The following is a 19,582-nucleotide window of genomic DNA, read 5'->3' as shown; positions in this document are numbered from 1 at the left end:
TTACAGATAAGGAAACTGTGGCAAAGTTAAGTCATTTACCCAGGGTCACACAGCTACTAAGTGTCTATGGTCAGAATTGAATTTAGGAAAAGCAGTCTTCCTAACTCAAGGGTTAGCACTCTATCCATACCTCACCTAGCTGCCCCAGCCTGGCACATAGCAGGAGCTTAATAAATGCTTGTTCTTTTCCCCTCTCTTCCCTAGAATTAACAGTACATGTTAACCTATTAGATATGGAAACTGAGAAAAAGAGAAAAGCTAAAGCTAACTTCCAGGTTTTAAACCTGTGAGATGGGATGTAAAGTAGTGGCACTAGAAAAAACACTGGGGAAGATTCAGGCCAAAGATAAAATAATTTGGTTTGGGACATGTTGGGTTTGAAAAAGATGCAGGTGCAGATATTCTATAGGAATTCTGAGATGTAGAACCAGAGCTCAGAAGAGAAGTTGAGGCAGGACTGAAAAACTTTTTTAGTATAGAAATAGTATTTAAAGTCATGAGAACAAAAGAGATCACTAAGGAAGTAAGTGTAGAGAACCACAAGATAGTATCTTTAAAATCATCCTCTACTCTTCACTCTGCCTCATCACCCCACATAGCTAGTCATTTGCCAAGCCTCACTGATTCTATTGCCACAATATCTCTTAAATTCATCCTCGGAAAACTCAACCCCTATGAAGTCCCAGTAAAGACCACTGATGTCCAACAAATATGTACAGTCAAACAAAACAAACTGGCCAAGTCCAAAAATGTGTGTCTTATTCTGTATCTTGAGCCCATCACCTCTTTATCAGGATGTGGGGTAATATGCTCTATAATCCATCCTCTGGTGCTGTAGTTAGTTCAGTCTTCACAGTGTTCTCACTAGGTAAACCGTTTTCCTGGTTCTATTAACTCTGCATCAGTTCATACAAATCTTCCAAGGTTTCCCTGAAAACACCCCTTTCTTCATTTCCTATGATGTATTAATATTCCATTTATATTCATATAATATAATTTGCTCAGCCATTACACAATGATGGGTACCCTCTTAGTTTCTAGTTCTCTGCTACTACAAAAAGCTGCTATAAATACTTTTGTACATCTAAGTTCTTTTACTCTTTAATTTCATTTGGCTATAGGCAGAATACACATAGTTTAATAATTTGGAGGGCATAGTTTCAAATTGTTTTGTAGAACAGCATACCAATTCACAGTTCCACCAAGAAAGTATTAGCATGTCTTCTTAACAGTAGGCCTTCCAACATTTGTATTTCCTTTTTTGTCATCTTTGCCAATCTAATGGATATAAGACAAAACCTCAGAGCTGTTTGAATTTGCATATCTCTATTTAGTTCCCTTCACTTCTAAATCTCGTGATCATCTACTCAAAAAAATTCAGTGGCTTCCTACTGCCTACCAAATAAAATATAAATTTCTAATCCTAGCTTTAAAGATTCTCTATAACCTGGTTCCAAACTATCTTATCGGGGAGAAGTGAAGGGAATAAACATTTACATAGTGCCATGCACTGTGCTAAGCGCTTTACAAATATGATCTTATAGTAAATCTTATAAGTGTTATTACTATCCCCATTTTACAGCTGAGGGGAAACTGAGGCAAACACAGTTAAGTGACTTACCCAAGGTCACACAGCTATTAAGTGTCTGAAGCCAAATTTTAACTCAGGTCTTCCTGATTCCAGGCCCAGAGATCTAGCCACTGCATCCCCAGCTGCCAACCTTATCTAATACTACTCTCCCATTAAAGTAATTTTTCCAGCTAAACTGGACAGGTCTACACATACACACACGCATACATACATACAAACACACACACACACACCCCTCCCTCACCCCCATTCTCATCTTGCCTTCTCCTGTTTCCATGTCTGTTCACACTGTCCCCTAGTTCCTGAACGAACTCTACTTTCTCTCCTCCATCCCTATCCTCTTCTCAAGTCCATGCCTTCTTTCAAGTCCTAACACAGATGCCACCTCCTCGAACCTATCTAGAACCAGTAGGTCAAAGCAAAAGTGATTGCTGTCTCCAAACTTCTAATAGCATTTTGTCTGCACCTTTCCCTTCTTGGCACTTGAAAGGCTCCCTTGTACTACTGTTAGTTATATGTATTCTCCTCTTCCCCATTAGACTAAAGCATATCTGTTTTATTTGGGGGTTTCTGCTCTCTTGTTTCCCTGAAGTAGTCAATCAAAATAATAATCCCTACCCTCAATCAAAAAGCACTTAAGTTTCTAATGTGTGTTAGGCTCAAGGAGATTACTTGGGAGGTGGTGTGGGGAGGGGATAGGTACCAGAATCAGAAAAAGGCTTCATGTAAAAAAAAGACTCATTTATTTAGTATTTTATTTTTCCCCAATTACATGTAAAAACAATTTTTAACATTCGTTTTTAAATTTCTGAGTTCCAAATTACCTCTTTTCCTCTCTCCTCACCCCACCACTTTGAGAAGGAAAGCAACTCAATATAGGTTATACATATGAAGTCATGCAAAACATTTTCCTAATAGCCATGCTGTGAAAGAAAACATGGACCAATGGGGAAAAAACCTCAAAAAAAAATTAAGTTAAAAAAGTATACTTCAGTCGTATTCAGACATCATCAATTCTTTCTCTGGGGATGGATAGCATTTTTCATCATAAGTCCTCCAGAGTTGTCCTGGATCATTGTTTGCTGAGAATAGCTACATCATTCACAGCTGATCATCTTACAACACTGCTGGTATTTTGGACATAGTACATTTCACTTTGCATCACCTCATATATGTCTTTCCAGAGTTTTCTGAGAGCATTCTGCTCATCATTTCTTATAGCACAATAATATTCTATCACAATCACATACCACAATTTGCTCAGCCATTCCCCAATTGATGGGCATCTCCTCAATTTCCAATTCTTTGCCCCAGAAAAGAGATGCTATAAATACTTTTATATATATAGGTTCTTTTCCTTTGTGTTTTTTATCTCTTTGGGGATACAAACCTAGCAGTGGTATTGTCAGGTCAAAGGGCAGGCATGGTTATATAGCCCTTTAGGCATAGTTCCAAAATGCTCTACAGAGTGGTTGAATCAGCTCACAACTCCACCAAGAGTACATTAATGTCTCATTTTCCCCAAATCCCCTCCAACATTTGTCATTTTCCTTTTCTGTCCTATTAGCCAATCTAATCGGCATGAGGTAATACCTCAGAATTGTTTTAACTTGCATTTCTCCAATCAACAGTGAGTCAGAGCATTTTTCCATATGGCTACAGATAGCTTTGATTACTTCATCTGAAAACTCTTCACATCTTTTGATCATTTGTCAATTAGAGAACGGCTCTTATTTTTATAAATTTGACTCAGTTCTCTATATATTTGAGAAATGAGGCCTTTATCAGAGAAAACTGCTTCAAAAAAATTTTGTCACAGTTACTACTGCTAACTGTATTTTCCTCCATCCTACCCCCACTCTATTTATTCTATTCTCTCTCTCCTTTCACCCTGTCCCTCTTCAAAAGTGTTTTGCTTCTCCCCAATTGATAAATGGTCAAAGAATATGAACAGGCAGTTCTCAGATGAAGAAATTAAAGCCATCTATAATCATATGAAAAAATGTTCTAAATCACTATGGATTAGAGAAATACAAATCAAAACAACTCTAAGGTACCACATCACACCTATCAGATTGGCCAACATGACAAAACAGGAAAATGATAAATGTTGGAGAAGGTGCAGAAAAATTGGAACACTAATGTATTGTTGGTGGAGCTGTAAAATGATTCAACTATTGTGGAGAGCAATTTGGAACTATGCCCAAAAAGTTATAAAAATGTGTATATCCTTTGACTCAGCAATAGCACTTCCAGGGCTATATCTCAGAGAGATCATACAAATGGGAAAAGGACCCACATGTACAAAAATATTTATAGGAGCTCTTTTTGTGGTGGCAAAGAATTGGAAATTGAGAGGATGCCCATCAATTGAGGAATGGCTGAACAATTTGTGGTATATGAATGTAATGGAATACTATTGTGCTATAAGAAATGATGAACAGGCACTTCAGAAAAACCTGGAAAGACTTGTTTGATACTGAGTGAAGTGAGGAGAACCAAGAGAACGTTGCACACAGTAACAGCCATGTTGTACGATGACTAATATTGATAGAATTAACCCTTCTCAGCAATACAAGAATCTAAGACATCTCTAAAGGCCTCATGATAGAAAATGCTATCTACATCCAAAGAAAGAACTACAGAGCTTGAATGCAGATCGAAGCATACTATTTGCTAATTTTTTTCTTCTGTTTTGTTTTGTTTCCTCTTTCTGATAGTTCTTCCTATTAGTTCTAATTCTTACTTACAACATCACTAATGTGAAAATATGTTTAATAAGAATGTGTATGTATAGCCTATATCAGATTGCACGCTGTCTTGGGGAGGGAGGTGGGGAGGGACGGAGAGAAAATTTTAAATTCAAAAGCTTATAGAAGTGATTGTTGATAAATCAAAATAAATTTTTAAAAATTTTTTTAAAGCTTATGGAAGTGATTGTTGATAAATCAAAATAAACTAATAAAAAAAGTGTTTTGCTTCTGACCACCTCTCCCCCAATCTGCCCTCCCTTCTATCACTCTGTCACACTTTTCTATAGGTTAAAACAGATTTCTATCATGTGTATATTATTCCTTCTTTGAGCCAATTCTGATAAGAGTAAGATTCACTCACTTCATCTCACCTCCCCTCCTCTTCTTTCCACTATAAAAGCTTTTTCTTGCCCCTTTTATGTGAGAGAATTTACCCCATTCTACCTCTCCCTTTCCCTTTCTCCCAGTACATTCCTCTCTCTCTCACTCCTTAATTTTATTTTTTTATATATCATCCCTTCACATTCAACTCACATCTGTGCCTCTGTCTATATATACTCCTAACTGCCCTAATAATGAGAAAGTTCTCATAAGTTACAAGCATCATTTTCCCATGTGGGAATGTAAACAGTTTAACCTTATTAAGTTCCTTATGATTTCCCTTTCCTGTTTACCTTTATATGCTTCTTTTGAGTCTTGTATTTGAAAGTCAAATTTTCTATTCAGCTCTGGTATTTTCATCAAGACTGATTGAAATATGCCATTTTTAAACCTGCCATTTTCAGAAGAGGGGAGGGAGGGATAAAAACCTGGAACTCAAAATCTTATAAAAATGAATACTAAATATTGTCTTGAAATGTAATTGGGGAAAAAAATAAAATACTACTGTTTTAAAAAGAAAAAAAATTTTTTAAAACAATGCTTGAAAGTCCACTAATTCACTGAATATCCATTTGTCCTCTGAAGAATTATACTCGTTTTGCTGGGTAGGTGATTCTTGATAATAATCCTAGCTCCTCTGTCCTCTGGAATATCATATTCGAAGCCTTCCAATCCTCTGATGCAGAAGCTGCTAAATCTTGTGTTATCCTGACTGTGGCTCCACAATACTCTCATTTTGTTTGTTTGTTTGTTTTTGCTGCCTGCAATATTTTCTCCTTGACCTGGAAACTCTGGAATTTGGCTATAATGTTCCTGGGAGATTTCCTTTTGGGATCTCTTCCAGGAGGTAATTGGTAAATTCTTTCAATTTCCATTTTACCTTCTGGTTCTAGAATATCAGGGCACTATTCCTTGATAACATCTTGAAAGATGATGTCTGGACTCTTTTTTTGATCATGGCTTTCAGGTAGTCCGACAATTTTTAAATTATCTCTCCTGTATCTATTTTCCAGGTCAGTTGTCTTTCCAATAAGATTTTTCACATTGTCTTTTTTTTCATTCTTTTGGTTTTGTTTTATTGTTTCTTGACTTCTCATCAAGTTATTAGCTTCCATTTGCCCCATTCTAATTTTTAAGGAATCTGACCAATCCTACTTTTTAAGGAGTTTTTTTTTCCTTCAATGAATTTGTGTGCCTCTTTTTCCATTTGGCAAATTCTGCTTTTTAAGATGTTCCCTTCACTGGCTTTTTGTACCATTTTTATCATGTGGCTTAGTCTGTTTTTTAAGGTGTTATTTTCTTTAGTATTTTTTTGGGTCTCCTTTACCAAACTGTTGATTCATTTTTCATGATTTTCTTCCATCATTCTCATTTCTCTTCCCAATTTTCCCTCCACCTCTCTTGATTTTCAAAATCCTTTTTGAGCTCTTCCAAGGCCTGAGACCACTTCATATTTTTCTTGGAGGCTTTGGATGTAGGAGTTTTGACTTCATCTTTTGAGTGTGTTTTGATCTTCTTTGTCACCACAATAACTTTCTACGGTCAGGATTTTTTTCCGTTATTTGCTCATTTTCACAGCCTATTACTTGACTTCTAACTCTTTGTTAAAGTAGAGCTCTGCTTCCAGGGCAGAAGGCACACCGTCCCAAGCTTCAGGGGTTTTATGCAGCTGTTTTCAGAGATACTTCTAGGGACCTGTTTTTCCAAGGTGGTATGACCTAAGAAGAGGTGTGTTTACTACTCTGCTGGCCTGTGCTCTGGTCTGTGAGTGACCAGAAGCACTCTTTTCTGCCCTAGAACTGTGAGAAAGGTCTCCACTCTACTGTGGCCACAAGCTTCGGCATGCTAGTACTCATCTTTGCCCTAGGACTGCCACCACCTGGGTCTGATTATGGGCAAAGCAACAGAGTCCTGCCTCAGTATCAGCAAAGAGACCCCTGTAATCTCCTTCTGATTAGTTGTTCAACCCCTTTACCATATGTGGGCTGACAGCTCCAGAAGAAGCTGCTACCACTGCTGATTCAGTTGCCCCTAGGCCTGCTCCTGGTTGGGGCCTGGTCTGTGCTGGCATGGCCTATGCTGGACTGTACTCTTCTCTCACCCTGGTGCAACTGACCTTTCCTGCCAACCTCTCAAGTTTTCTTGGGCTGGAAAATTATTTCACTCTGTTTTTTTGTGGGTTCTGCTGCTCTAGAATTTTAGTCATTATTTAAAGGTATTTGGAAGAGTTTAGGGGAGAGCTCAGGCAAGTCCATCCCTGCCTTTACTCCAAATCTTGGCTCCCAGAACAAAGATTCTCAACTCAAAATCCCATGAGTTTGTTATTTTTTTTTAATTAATATTCTGGCAACTGTATTTAAATATATTTAGTTTCCTTTGTAATCCTATGGATTTTGTTTCATGCAATTAAAAACAGTACTCTGAGAAAGAGTCTCTTAAAAATCCTTGATTTAGAGAATGGCTCAGTGTGTCTGAGCTTTAGAGGAGACCAGAAATTCTAAAAGGGATAGGAGAGGAGAGAGTGCATTCTAAGTATGGGAAACAGCTTATACAGAGTTATGCAGAGAAGATCTACATAACACCCTAGAGGAACTTAGTCAGACAAGCTTTAGGGATACCTCTTTGTCAACTTTGTAGAACACACATAGGAAAAGAAACGTAACTTGAGGCAGGAAAATCAATTAAGAGGCTACTGAAATATTCTAGATAAGTGCTTGAACTAAGATGGCAGTCCTATGAAAAACTACATTAAGATGTTCATTTTACTTCAAAAATAAAACCTAACAAACTCTAAGAATCAGGAAAATAAGCATAAAACTAAGAAGTTTGTGATTTTTTAAACACCCAGGCTCATTTAAGACTCTGCTCAAGTGCAATCTCCTCCAAAGAGCCTTTCCCAGACCTCCCAGGTTCTAAATTTGCAATTTACTCCACAGACAACTCATCTATACTGATTTATTTATGTTGTTCCCATCAGAATGCAAGCTCCTGCATTGACCATAAAAAGCGACTACAGTAGCAGGGATGACCAAATCTCAAACTCAGAAGGAAACAACAATGTGAAAACAGCTATAAGCAAATCCTCAAAGAAAAATGCTAATTGGGCTCAAGTTCAGTAAGAATTTCTGGAAGAGCTAAAGGGATAAGAGGTGTACAGGAAAAATTGGAAAAGATCCATATATACAAAAATATTTATAGCAGCTCTTTCTGTGGTAGCAACGAATTGCAAATTAAGGGGATGACCATGAGTTGGGGAATGTCTGAACAAATAGTGGTACATGAATGTAACAGAATACTACTGTTCCAAAAGAAATGATGAGCAAGCAGATTTCAGAAAAACCTGGAAAGACTTACATGAACTGATGCTGAGTGAAGTGAGCAGAACCACTGTCTGTCACAATAACAGCAACACTGTGCGATGACCTACTTTGATAGACTTGCTCATCTCAGCAATGCAGTGATCTAAAACAATTCCAAAAGACTCATGATGGAAAATGCTATCCACATCCAGAGAAAGAACTATGGAGTCTGAATGCATATCGAAGCATACTATTTGCTCTTTTTCTTTTTCTTTTGTTTTGTTTCCTCTTTCTTGTGGTTCCTCGTATTGGTTCTAATTCTTCCTTACAACATGACTAATGTGAAAATATGTTTAAAAGGAATGTATATGTAGAGCCTATATCAGATTGCATGCCATCTTGGTGAGGGAGGCAGAAAGGGAGGGGGAGAAAAATTTAAAACTCAAAAGTGTATGGAAGGGATTGTTGAAAACTAAAAATAAGTTAATAAAAAAATTAAATTTAATTTTAAAAAAGACCCACAGTCAGCCCCCTTCATACTCAGGGCTGAAAGTGACCCTGGCTATGTCTGACCTGTACACATCCCTTCATTAGTGGTCTGACTTGCTGAGGATGATGGTTTATAAGAAGCATGAAAAGCAGCAAAAGGCTCCACTGGGCTATGCAAACAATCACTGAAAGCTGGAGCTGCAGGGCATCAAGGAAACAGTGGATCATAGGACAGCCTTTAACAGAATCACCTTTACCAGACATAGAAGCATTGATGAAAAAGAAGAACCAGAAGACTTTGACCCCCTTGGCTAGTCTGGACAGACCAGGGAAAGCAATGGTACAAGTAGTTATTCTTGCCAACCCACTGGACATGAAATTTGTTCTGTGGGCAATGAAGCATTTCAAGACATTTCCAAGATGGATTCAAATGAGGACAAATTGTTGGATGACTCTCCCATTTCTGCAACTAAGGGAGGGAGGTGCATCTTCTCCCCTGTTCTCTAGGACCCAGCTTGGCTGTCATACAACACAGTGGCAAAGGCAGCAAACAAAAATGATGAGTAGTGTTCTAAACACAAACTGTAGAAGGCTTCTGAATAACAAAAGACATCATCTGAACAAAGACTTAAGCTATTCATCCCAATTCTCATCCAACACTAGAGATGCAATGTTTTCAAAGGCTCTTATTCCTTGGGGAACACAGTGGGAGAGCCTATCTTGCCTTTTGGGGGACAGGAAGCAGTCTGGATGAAATTTAGGTTCCAGATCTTTGAAGTTGCTCCTCCTTTCACATATGCCCAGCATCTTGATCACAGACTCAGACTGCGGTGCTTATTGGTCTGTATACATTACTGGTGGGACAGGTTCTCCTCACAATTTGCCAGTACTTTAGAAATAGTGGCTTGTTCCAAAGAACTGGAACAGACACCCACCTGGCCAGATGCTCTGATTAAGGCAGATGCTAAGATCTGCTGATATAAGGTTTTAATGGACTCTGTATCATATAGTCTGATGTAAAATGTCAAACCAGATTCTTCAGCAATTAAGAACTTAGGTTAACCGCCTCAAAAGAATACCAAAGAAATAAACTGCTGTTCAGTAGACTATTCATAAGTGGAAAATGGAGAAGGGATGAAGAATTTGGGACCTTGAACCTAAGGGTCAAGTTATTTGATTCTATATTCCTCTTCATTTTCCAACTTGTGAGTAGTCAAAGAAAAACAAGGAACATTATTCTTATTGGATTACCTAAAATAATTTAAATGGTATCAGACTTTAATTTAGTTTTCCCTATTTTTGTGGGAATGGTTTTTGCCCATGTTTGGTACAACTGAGGATAGAGATTTTATTTAACTAATTGCTCAGTTGACTGGGATTGGCTTTATCCATTTCAAAAGGGAGAAAATTCCCAAAAGATACAGTATAATATGCTTATAATAAGAAGTATATACAACTCTTAGGCTCAGGAATTAAAGTAATGGGTCTTACTTTAGCCTGGAATTGGGGGTGGGAAGGGTCGACCCAGAAGGGATCAATCTCAAAGCCACATATTGAAACAGTCAGCCCTTAGCACACTCCTAGAGCTGGGATTTTAATACAAAACCCATCAAATACCACCTTCACTCTGCTTTTGCATATCATTAGCCCTAGAAAATCTTTACTCATCCCTGCAACTCAAATGTATATTTCAAAATTACAGAATTGTAATCTTGAAGCGATCCAGGCATTCAGAAAGCAATTAAGAAATTAGATTTTTTTTCCAGAAGAACAGATTGTACATTTTCTTCCTTTCCCAGTGTATGATGCTGAATCTAAGATAATCTGAGTTTCTTCTGCTTAATGATTATACACATTTTCTGTGGACAAAGGAATTGGGGTTTTTTGTCTATTTGTTTTTAGGAATTATTTACATAGACCTTGAATTATCAAATAAACTTCCTTCTCAATGTCCAGGAAAAAAAGAAAAGAAAGAGAATTGGTCAAATGGAAAAGGAGGTACAAAAGCTCATTGAAGAAAATAATTCCTTAAAAATTAGAATTGGACAACTAGAAGCTAAGGATTCCATAGGACATCAAGAAACAAAAAAACAAAGTCAAAAGAATGGAAAACTAGAAGAAAATGTGAAATATCTCACTGGGAAAGCATGGAAAACACATTAAGGAGAAAAATTTAAGACTTATTGGACTAACTGAAAGACGTGATTAAAAAAAAAGGCGTAGATATCATATTTCAAGAAATTGTCAAGGAAAACTGACCTTATTTCTTAGTTCCAGAGGCTCAAACAGAATTTGGAAGAATTCACCAATCACCTCCTAAAAGAAATCCCAAAATGAAAACTTCCAGGAATATTACAGCCAAATTCCAGAGCTCCCAGGTCACAGAGAAAATATCACAAGCATCCAGAAAGAAAAAATTCAAATTTTGGAGAGCCACACACAAGATTTAGCAGTTTCCACATTAAAGAAGCAAAGGGCTTATGTTTTGAAAGGCAAAAGAGCTAGGATTACAACCAAAAATCACCTACCTAGCAAAACTGAATATAATCCTTCTGAGGGAAAATGGACATTTAACGAAATAGAGGATTCTGATGCATTCCTGATGAAAAGAGCAGAGCTGAAAAGAAAATGACATTCAAACACAAGACTCAATAGAAGCATAAAAAGGTAAACAACAAAGAGTAAATCATAAGAAACTCAATGAAGTTAAACTGTTTACATTTTTATATGTGAAGATGACACATGCATCTCCTAAGAACTTTTTCATTAGTAGGACAGCTAGGAGTCTGTTTATATTCCTATATGGGAAGATGATACATGTGTCTCCTAAGAACTATTCCATTATTAGAACAGTTGGGAGTCTTTACATTTCTATATGGGAAGATGATACATACAACTCCTAAAAAAGTTTTCTTTATTAGGGCAGTTAGAAGGAGTCTATGTAGACAAAGGACATGACTGTGAGTCAATGATGCTGGGATGATCTCCAAAGAGGGAAAAAAAAAAGGGGGTGGGGGCAAGAAAGAGGGGTGAACTAGAAGAAGGGAGAAGGGAGAGGCAGAATGGAGAAAATTTCTCACACAAAAGAGGTACACAAGAAAGACCTCTTATAGTGAGGGGGAAATGGGAGGGAGGGCAATGCTTGAGCCTCCGTCTCATCAGAATTGTTTCAAAGAGAGAAGAATATTTATACATACTCAGTTGGGTATAGAGATCTAACTTACCCAAAAGCGACATAGGAGGAAAAGAGGATAAGAGATATGGGGGTGAGGGATGATAAAAGGGAAGGCAGATTAAAGGAGGCCGTGGTCAGAAGCAAAACAGACTTCTGAGAAAAGACACTATAAAAAGAGAGAGAAAAGGATAAATAGAAAAAAAAAGTAGGATGGAGAGAAATACACAGTAAGCATAACTGTGAATATGAATGGGATGAGCTCATCCATAAAATGGAAGAGGATAGCAGAATAGATTGGAAATGAGAATCCAATAATATTAAAAAAAAAAAAGAATTCAACAATATGTTGTTTATAAGAGACATACTTGGTGGCAAAGAATTGGAAATTGAGGGGATGCCCATCAATTGGGGAATGACTGAACAACTTGTGATATATGAATGTAATGGAATACTGTTGTGCTGTAAGAAATGATGAGCAGGCAGATTCCAGAAAAACCTGGGAAGATTTACATGAACTGATGCTGAGGGAAGTGAGCAGAACCAGGAGAACACTGTACACAGTAACAGCAACACTGTGCGATAACCAACTTTGCCAGACTTAGCTCTTCTTAGCAATACAATGATCTAAGACAATTCCAAAAGACTCATGATGGAAAATGCTATATACATCCAGAAAAAGAACTGTGGAGTCTGAATGCAGACTGAAGCATACAAGTTTCTTTTTTTTCTTTCTCATGGTTTTCCCCTTTGGTTCTGATTCTTCTTTCACAACATGACTAATATGAAAATATGTTTAATATGACTGTACATGTATAGCCTATATCAGATTGCTTACCATCTTGGGGAGGTGGGTGGGGAAGGAGAGAGAGAGAAAAAAATTTGGAACTCAAAATCTTATATAAGTGAATGTTGAAAACTATCTTTACATGTACTTGGAAAAAATAAAATACTATTAAGTGGGGGGAAAAAAAAGAGACATACTTGAAACAGAAAGACACATACCCCAGCTGGAAGTAGGGGTAGCAACCATGATATCACACAAAGCAAAAAGTAAAAACAGACCTAATTAAAAGAGATAATCAAGGAAACTACAATTTTGCTAAAAGGCAACCATAGAAAATTAAGTAATATCAAAAATTTTTATAACAAGTTTCTCTGATAAGGGTCTCATTTTTTAAATCTATAGAGAACTGAGTTAAATTTATAAAAATAAGAGCCTTTCCCCAAATGATAAATGGTAAGGATATGAACAGGCAGCTTTCAGAAGAAGAAATCAAAGCTAACTACACTCATATGAAAAAAATGTTCTAAATCATTACTGACTAGAGAAATACAAATTAAAACAACTCTGAAGTACAACCTCACACCTATCAGAAATGACAAATGCTGGAGGGGATGAGGGAAAATAGTATACTAATAAACTGCTGGTAGAGTGTGAACTGGTCCAACTATTCTGGAAAACAATTTGAAACTATGACCAAAAGGCTATAAAACTATGCATACCCTTTGACCTAGCAATACCACTACTATGTCTGTACCCCAAAGAGATCAATGAAAAAGGAAAAGGATTTATATGTACAAAAATATTTATGTAAGTTCTTTTTGTAGTGTTAAAGAATTGGAAATTGAAAGGAAGCCTATCTATTGAAGATTAGCTAAACAAAATGTGGTATATGATTGTAGTGAAGTATTATTGTGCTATAAAAAATGACAAAGGTGGTGATTTCAGAAAATACATGGCAATACCCATATGAACTGATGGAAAGTGAATGAAAAGACCTGGGAGGATCACTGTGCACAGTAATAGCAAGGATGTAATGATGATCAACTGTGGAAGACCTGACTACTCTGATCAATACAATGATCCAAGACCATTCTAAAGGATTTATGCTGAAAGAATACTATCTACCTCCAGAGAGAGAACTGATAAGCTCTGGGTGCAAACTGAAATAGAATTTTGTTTCTTTATTTCTTTTTTTTTTGCCTTTTTGCTTTAGGGGGGAGGGGCAATATGGTTGATATAGTAACTAGGGGGAAATAAACTACTAAAGAATAAAAAATAAAATAATATGGCTAATATGGAAATGTTTTGCATGATTTCATATGTATAACAAATATAATTCTGCTTGCCTTCTCAGTGGGTGAAGGAGAGGTGGGTGGGAGGGAGAGAATTTAGAAATCAAAATTTAAAAGGAAAAAAATTTTTAAAGAATAAAGAAGCTGCTAGACAAATTAAAAAGCAGTCTGGAAGAAATTATAGGTTTAAACAAAAATCTCACATCAAGTGGTATATGAATGTAATGGAATACTATTGTGCTATAAGAAACGATGAACAAGCAGACTTCAGAAAAACCTGGAAAGACTTGTATGGTCTAATGCTGAGTGAAGTGAGCAGGACCAGGGTTCTCCTGGTTAGTGTTGTACATACTAACAGCCACGTTGTGCAATGACTAACATTGATAGACTAAGCCCTTCTCAGCAATGCAAGGATCTAAGACATCTTCAAAGGTCTCATGATGGAAAATGCTATCCACATCCACTGAACTATGGAGTTTGAATGCAGATCGAAGCATACTATTTGCTATTTTTTTTTTCTTGTTGTTTTGTTTCCTCTTTCTGGTGGTTCTTCCTATTGGTTCTAAGTCTTACTTATAAAGTGAATATATTTTTAATAGGAATGTATATGTATAACCTATATCAGATTGTGTGCCACCTTGGGGAAGGAGGTGGGAAGGAAGGGGAAGAAAATTTAAAATTCAAAAGCTTATGGAGGGGGCAGCTAAGTGGCGCAGTGGATAGAGCACCTGCCCTGAAGTCAAGAGGACCTGAGTTCAAATTCGGCCTCAGACCAAACACCTGACACTTACTAGCTGTGTGACCCTGGGCAAGTCACTTAACCCCAACTGCCTTTAAAAAAAAAGGTTTATGGAAGTAATTGTTGATAAATCAAAATAAATTAATTAAAAAAAAAATCTCACACCAAAAGTAGGCATTACATTGTGTAAATCTTTTGATCCAACAATAATACCACTAGAAATACACCATGGGCATAATATAAAGAAAGGACAATGTACCAAAAAAAATATTTATTGTAACACTTTTTGTTGTAAAGAACTGGGAATAAAGTAGGTGCCCATCAATTGGGAAAATCCACTTAACAAAGTAAGGTATATGAAGATAACAGAATATTTTTGCATCACAAAAATGACAAATATGACAGATTCAGAGCAACCTGGGAAAACATGCATGAACTTATGCCGAGTGAAATAAGCAGCTCTTACTTACTTACACAATGACAATAATGAAAAAAAATCCTAAAAGATTTCATAACTCTAATCAAGAAATTTTTAAAATAAAATAAAATGAGGGGGTTATCCCAAAGGTCCATTCCAGCTCTAAATTTATGGTATTATAATGCCTCTCCCATATCCACAAGTCCTGCTTCTTCCTTCAAAATGCCTCTCAAATCTGTCTTTCCTTGAGTCCATGCTCTCCTCACCATACTACCAACTGCTATGGTCTCCTAAATGGTATGACTCCTGTCTCTTACTGGCAAATTTTAATGTTCCTAGAGTTTCCTTTTCAATTCAATCTACCAAGTATCTAGTTAAGCATCCTTGTGCCAAGTGTGGTAGTAGGATCTGGAAGATGACAAAGACAAATCATTTCCCTTCCTGCTCAAAAATCTCCTTCAATGACTCCCTAACACCTGCAGAATGAAGCTCCAGGTCCTTAGTATGGAATTCAAGGCTGTTCATAATCAGGTTTCAATCTTCCTTTCCAGTTATCTCTCTCATTTCTCATGAAAAGCTGATTATTCTATGTGGCATTATAGCTATGTCACACTTAGCAGACTGTAAAATCAATGAGGAAACATACTACTTTTCACTTAATCTGTCTTCCCCATCACCTAGCAAAAGGTGCTTAACAAATGTTTGCGAAACTGTTTCAACACAAACCCTCAGCTTTAGACAAATCTGCTCTAGTTAGTGGCACTGGAATATGTGGAATGATGCCCTTCTGGGTAACCAAATCATATTCATTCTTCAAGATCCTGTCAAAGTCCTACCTGTTCCACAAAGCCTTATCTGATCAGTCAAATTCAATGGTTTCTCCCTTCTCTAAATTCCTACAGCATTATAATAAAAAAAAAATTTGCACTTGGAGTAGACATGAAGACAAAAGACCTCCCAGTTACCATACTGGACAAATCACATAACTTCTCTAAACCCTTATTTCCTCACCTGAAAAATGGATGTAAAGGAGACACTACCTATACCATGATATACTATATATCACAGTCATAGTGAAGCCCATGAGTCTCTCCCCACTATAGGCCCTTAGCACATTGCCCGGTAAATAGAAAGTCTTTAATAAATGCTAGCAGAGTGACTGAAAACTGATTCATAAATGAGCTATTCTTTTATTCTGACACTTAATCATAGATTAAGGCAATATGGTGTAAGGTAAAGTTTTGGATAGAGAGTCCGGGAATCTAAGATTTCTTGTCCTATCAATATTCTGGGTAACTTTAGGAAAGTCATTTCCCTTTCTTTAGGCCTCAGTTTTCTTTTTTATAAAATGAGGAGTATGGACTACATCAATGAATGCCAACCATATGAGGAATTTTTTTACTTTAAAAAATCATGCAGAACTCATGACAACAGTTGTACTCTTAGTGTTTACTGATCGAGAAAATACATGACAAAAAGTTACTTTGGATGCAATATTGCTTTTAAATGAACTTATATTTTATTCTATTCAAGACAATAACATCTATATACACTTGAAAACATCAATATATAAATTCAACTTATTTTTTATGGACGTTTTGTCCATCACGTCTTCCCCAAAATTCCTAAATTTCTTGAAGACTATAACCAAATGTTATGTCTTTGTATTCTTCACAGCAAAACTTTGTCCAGAAAAACATGTTTTGTGTTTTCTCATTTTTTATACCGAGTCACGCTACATATTTTGCGGGTACTAACAAGTAAAAATCACAATCACGGACTTACAGAACTTGGGACATAAGAACCTTAGTGATCTTCTAGTTCAACCTATACACAAAAGTAATCCCCCACTATAACATATCCAAGTGGTCATCCAGTCCTCTGCTTGATGACCTCCAAGTACATTTTCTTGAGGCAGTCCATTCCACTTTTGAACAGTTCTAATTGTTAGGAAGTTTTTCGTGACATCAAGCCTGAATTTGCCTCTTTGCACTTCATCCAATTGCTGCTTGCTCCATCCTCTAGGACCAAACACATTAAATCTAGTCCTCTCCCAAGAACAGCACTTCAAAACACTTGAACACAACTATCGTGCTCCTCCTGAGCCTTCTTTTCTTTGGGCTAAACTGCCAGTTTCTTCAACCAATCCTCAAATGACATGCATTCAAGGCCCCTCACTATCCCAGTTGACCTCCTTGGGTACTTTCCATTTTATCAATGTTCTTCTTAAACTGTAGTCCCCAGAATGGAATGCAATAATCCAAGAAAGTCTGATGAGGACAGAACAGAATGGTACCATTCCTGTCCTGGAAGACAGTTTATGCATCACTTAATGGAATCTAAGATCCTATTAGTTTCTTTGGTTGCTACATCATACTGCTGACTCACAGTAAGCTTGCAGCCTACTAAAACCCTCAGATCTTTTTCAGAATAAAACTTATCTAACTATGCTTCTAATACTTACAACTTGATTTTTTTGTGTACCCAGCGCAAATCTTTATATTTACCCCCTTTGAACTGTCTTATTAGATTGAGTCCAATGCTCTAACATGTCAAAATCCTTCTGCATCCTGCCATCCAATATTGTCCTCCCAGATTTGTGTCATCTTCAAATGTGATGAACATGCAATCTATTTCTTTATCTAAGCGAAAGTCATTGATGATAACTGGCAAACAGACATACTAGGATCCTCTGACAGTAACTCCTCCAGTCTTCTTGGACTACAGGTTGGGAAATACTGGACTGGGTAATCTCTAATGTCCCTTCCAACTATAAGGTTCTATATTTATGACAAGTCACTACGAGATTTTTTTTCTTATCCCTCCCCCAAAATTCCTAAATTTCTTGAAGACTACAACCAAATGTTATGTCTTTGTATTCTTCACAGAAAAACTTTGTCCGTAATAAGCATTCAATAAATATTCACTCAATACTCTACTTCCTACAAAAAACACTACTAGAATGACCAACACCCTCATCAATGGGGTGTGTTTTTTCTTTTTTGTGTTATTTTAAAAGCAGCGATGAACTTGTGCAGCTTCTTTCGAAATTCCTACAAAGTCTAGGAACCACAGCAGCTTGCACATAGCAGATGCTCAATATAAATTTGCTGAACGAATTGCCCTGTCTGATCTCCAGTGTAACCAATGCAGCCTCTGAAAAGCCTAGCTCGTATTATTGGTGATGTCTGTAACCACAAAAAAAAAAGCAACGATCACTGCCCTACAGTAAATGTTAACCTAATTAGCAAAGCGCTTTAAGAACTGGCAAAACCACGCAAAAAAAAAAAAAATAGCTTATGTACTACTGAACCAGTTAAGTAAATGGTTCTGGGTATCCAAAAGCAAGAGGGGCCAGAAAAGAGTTACTTTTATTCAGGTCAACAACGATTCCCCAGTGGACTTCTTCTCCTAAGCCGTCTCCCCCTCCGAAAATTCGGCACAAAGAGGATGCTCAGTGTTATGCACTGACAAGAGGTCTGAATCGGACAACTTGTTCAATTTCCACAGCAAAATAGTTAGCACCTGGACTTTTCACCTCCCGCCAGTAGGAAAAATGGAGCTGAGGGTGGGAGGGAGAAAATTAAACGATCAAACAAGGGTCCAACAAGTCAGAAGCATCAGCTCTACCTCTCATTCTCTCCTCCAATTAAGGTGCTCTCCCTGACCTCTCAAGGACACGGTCCCGGGAGACCCCGGGGGCTGCGGTCATTCATTCCCCAGGTTTATCCTCCCTTCGCTGCAGGCCTAGAAGTGACCGCAAGAACGGAAAGAGGGAAAAGAGAGGGGGGGAAAAAAAGGCCGCGCTATGAAGTCGCCCTCCTCTCTCCTACGGCGACATACCCTCCGGGGGCGCCAGGGTGGCAGGGGGCGCAGGAGGTGCTCCCCTCCCCACTCCTCCACCCACAGCGGAGAACGAGGACCAGGGCCGCGGCCGCCCCCGGGCTCCATCTGCGAGGCGGCCGCCCCACCAAGAGGAAGGAGACAGCGATGGGGCCCCAGGCCCGTCCCATGCGTTCCCAGAAAGGTCCCGGGGGCCAGGGGAAGGGGCTAGGCTGAGCCTGGCCTCATTACCTCAGCGCTGGGGTGCTTGAAAGTGTCTAAAAATAGCAGCTCCATCGCCGAGTCCACCGCCATGTTTGCCGCGGGCGGGGGCAGGGGCAGGACTTCCGGGGTAACACAGCGACCGCGGCAGAGCAGCAGCCGAAGGAGCAGCACTTCCGTCGCTCAGTGCGCCTGTGCCTACCTCCAATTCCGGCCTTCACGTTGTCCCTAGGCCCCTCCCCGTCCCGTTCCTTCGCTAGCTCCTCCCCCAAATCCGCGCCTCCGCGAAGGGGAGGGGCCAGGAAGTTACGGCAATGCTACGGGTACCCGAAAAAGCCAAAAGGATGTGGAAGAGCGGTTATTTTGGAGACGCTGGGCGGGTTGGGGAGGCGGGAAGGAGAGGGAAGCCCAGAACTGTGGGCGCGTCCTCCTCCGGAAGAAAACGAATGTGGCCGTCGCCCTTAAAGGGAAGACTTCGTCCAGTTGGCCAGACTAGGCCGGAGGCCAGTGCCGCGGCGCTGCCTCGCTTCTTACGAGCTGTGGGACCTTCGGCGAGTCCATCTAAGTGCGAGAAGCCCCACTTTCCCATTGGAAAATTGGTTTGGGGAGGCCGCCCA

General features: G+C 38.5%; 1 protein-coding gene across 1 annotated transcript in view; it reads right to left on the bottom strand.

Annotated features, from left to right (window-relative positions):
- Positions 1-19,094, bottom strand: part of VIRMA (vir like m6A methyltransferase associated) — an 82,909-nt gene extending 63,815 nt beyond the window's left edge. The window contains exon 1 of the mRNA XM_027856961.1: positions 18,996-19,094. Within this exon, the coding sequence (XP_027712762.1) occupies positions 18,996-19,058 (63 nt within the window). The 5' untranslated portion in view covers positions 19,059-19,094. The remainder of the gene's footprint in view (positions 1-18,995) is intronic.
- Between the last annotated feature and the right edge of the window lie 488 nt (positions 19,095-19,582).

This window comes from Vombatus ursinus, unplaced genomic scaffold (assembly GCF_900497805.2).
Source record: "Vombatus ursinus unplaced genomic scaffold, bare-nosed wombat genome assembly UNPS02011767.1, whole genome shotgun sequence".
NCBI lineage: Eukaryota > Metazoa > Chordata > Mammalia > Diprotodontia > Vombatidae > Vombatus > Vombatus ursinus.
The sequence above is the reverse complement of the archived record's forward strand: the minus strand, read 5'-3'. Positions and strand labels throughout refer to the sequence as shown.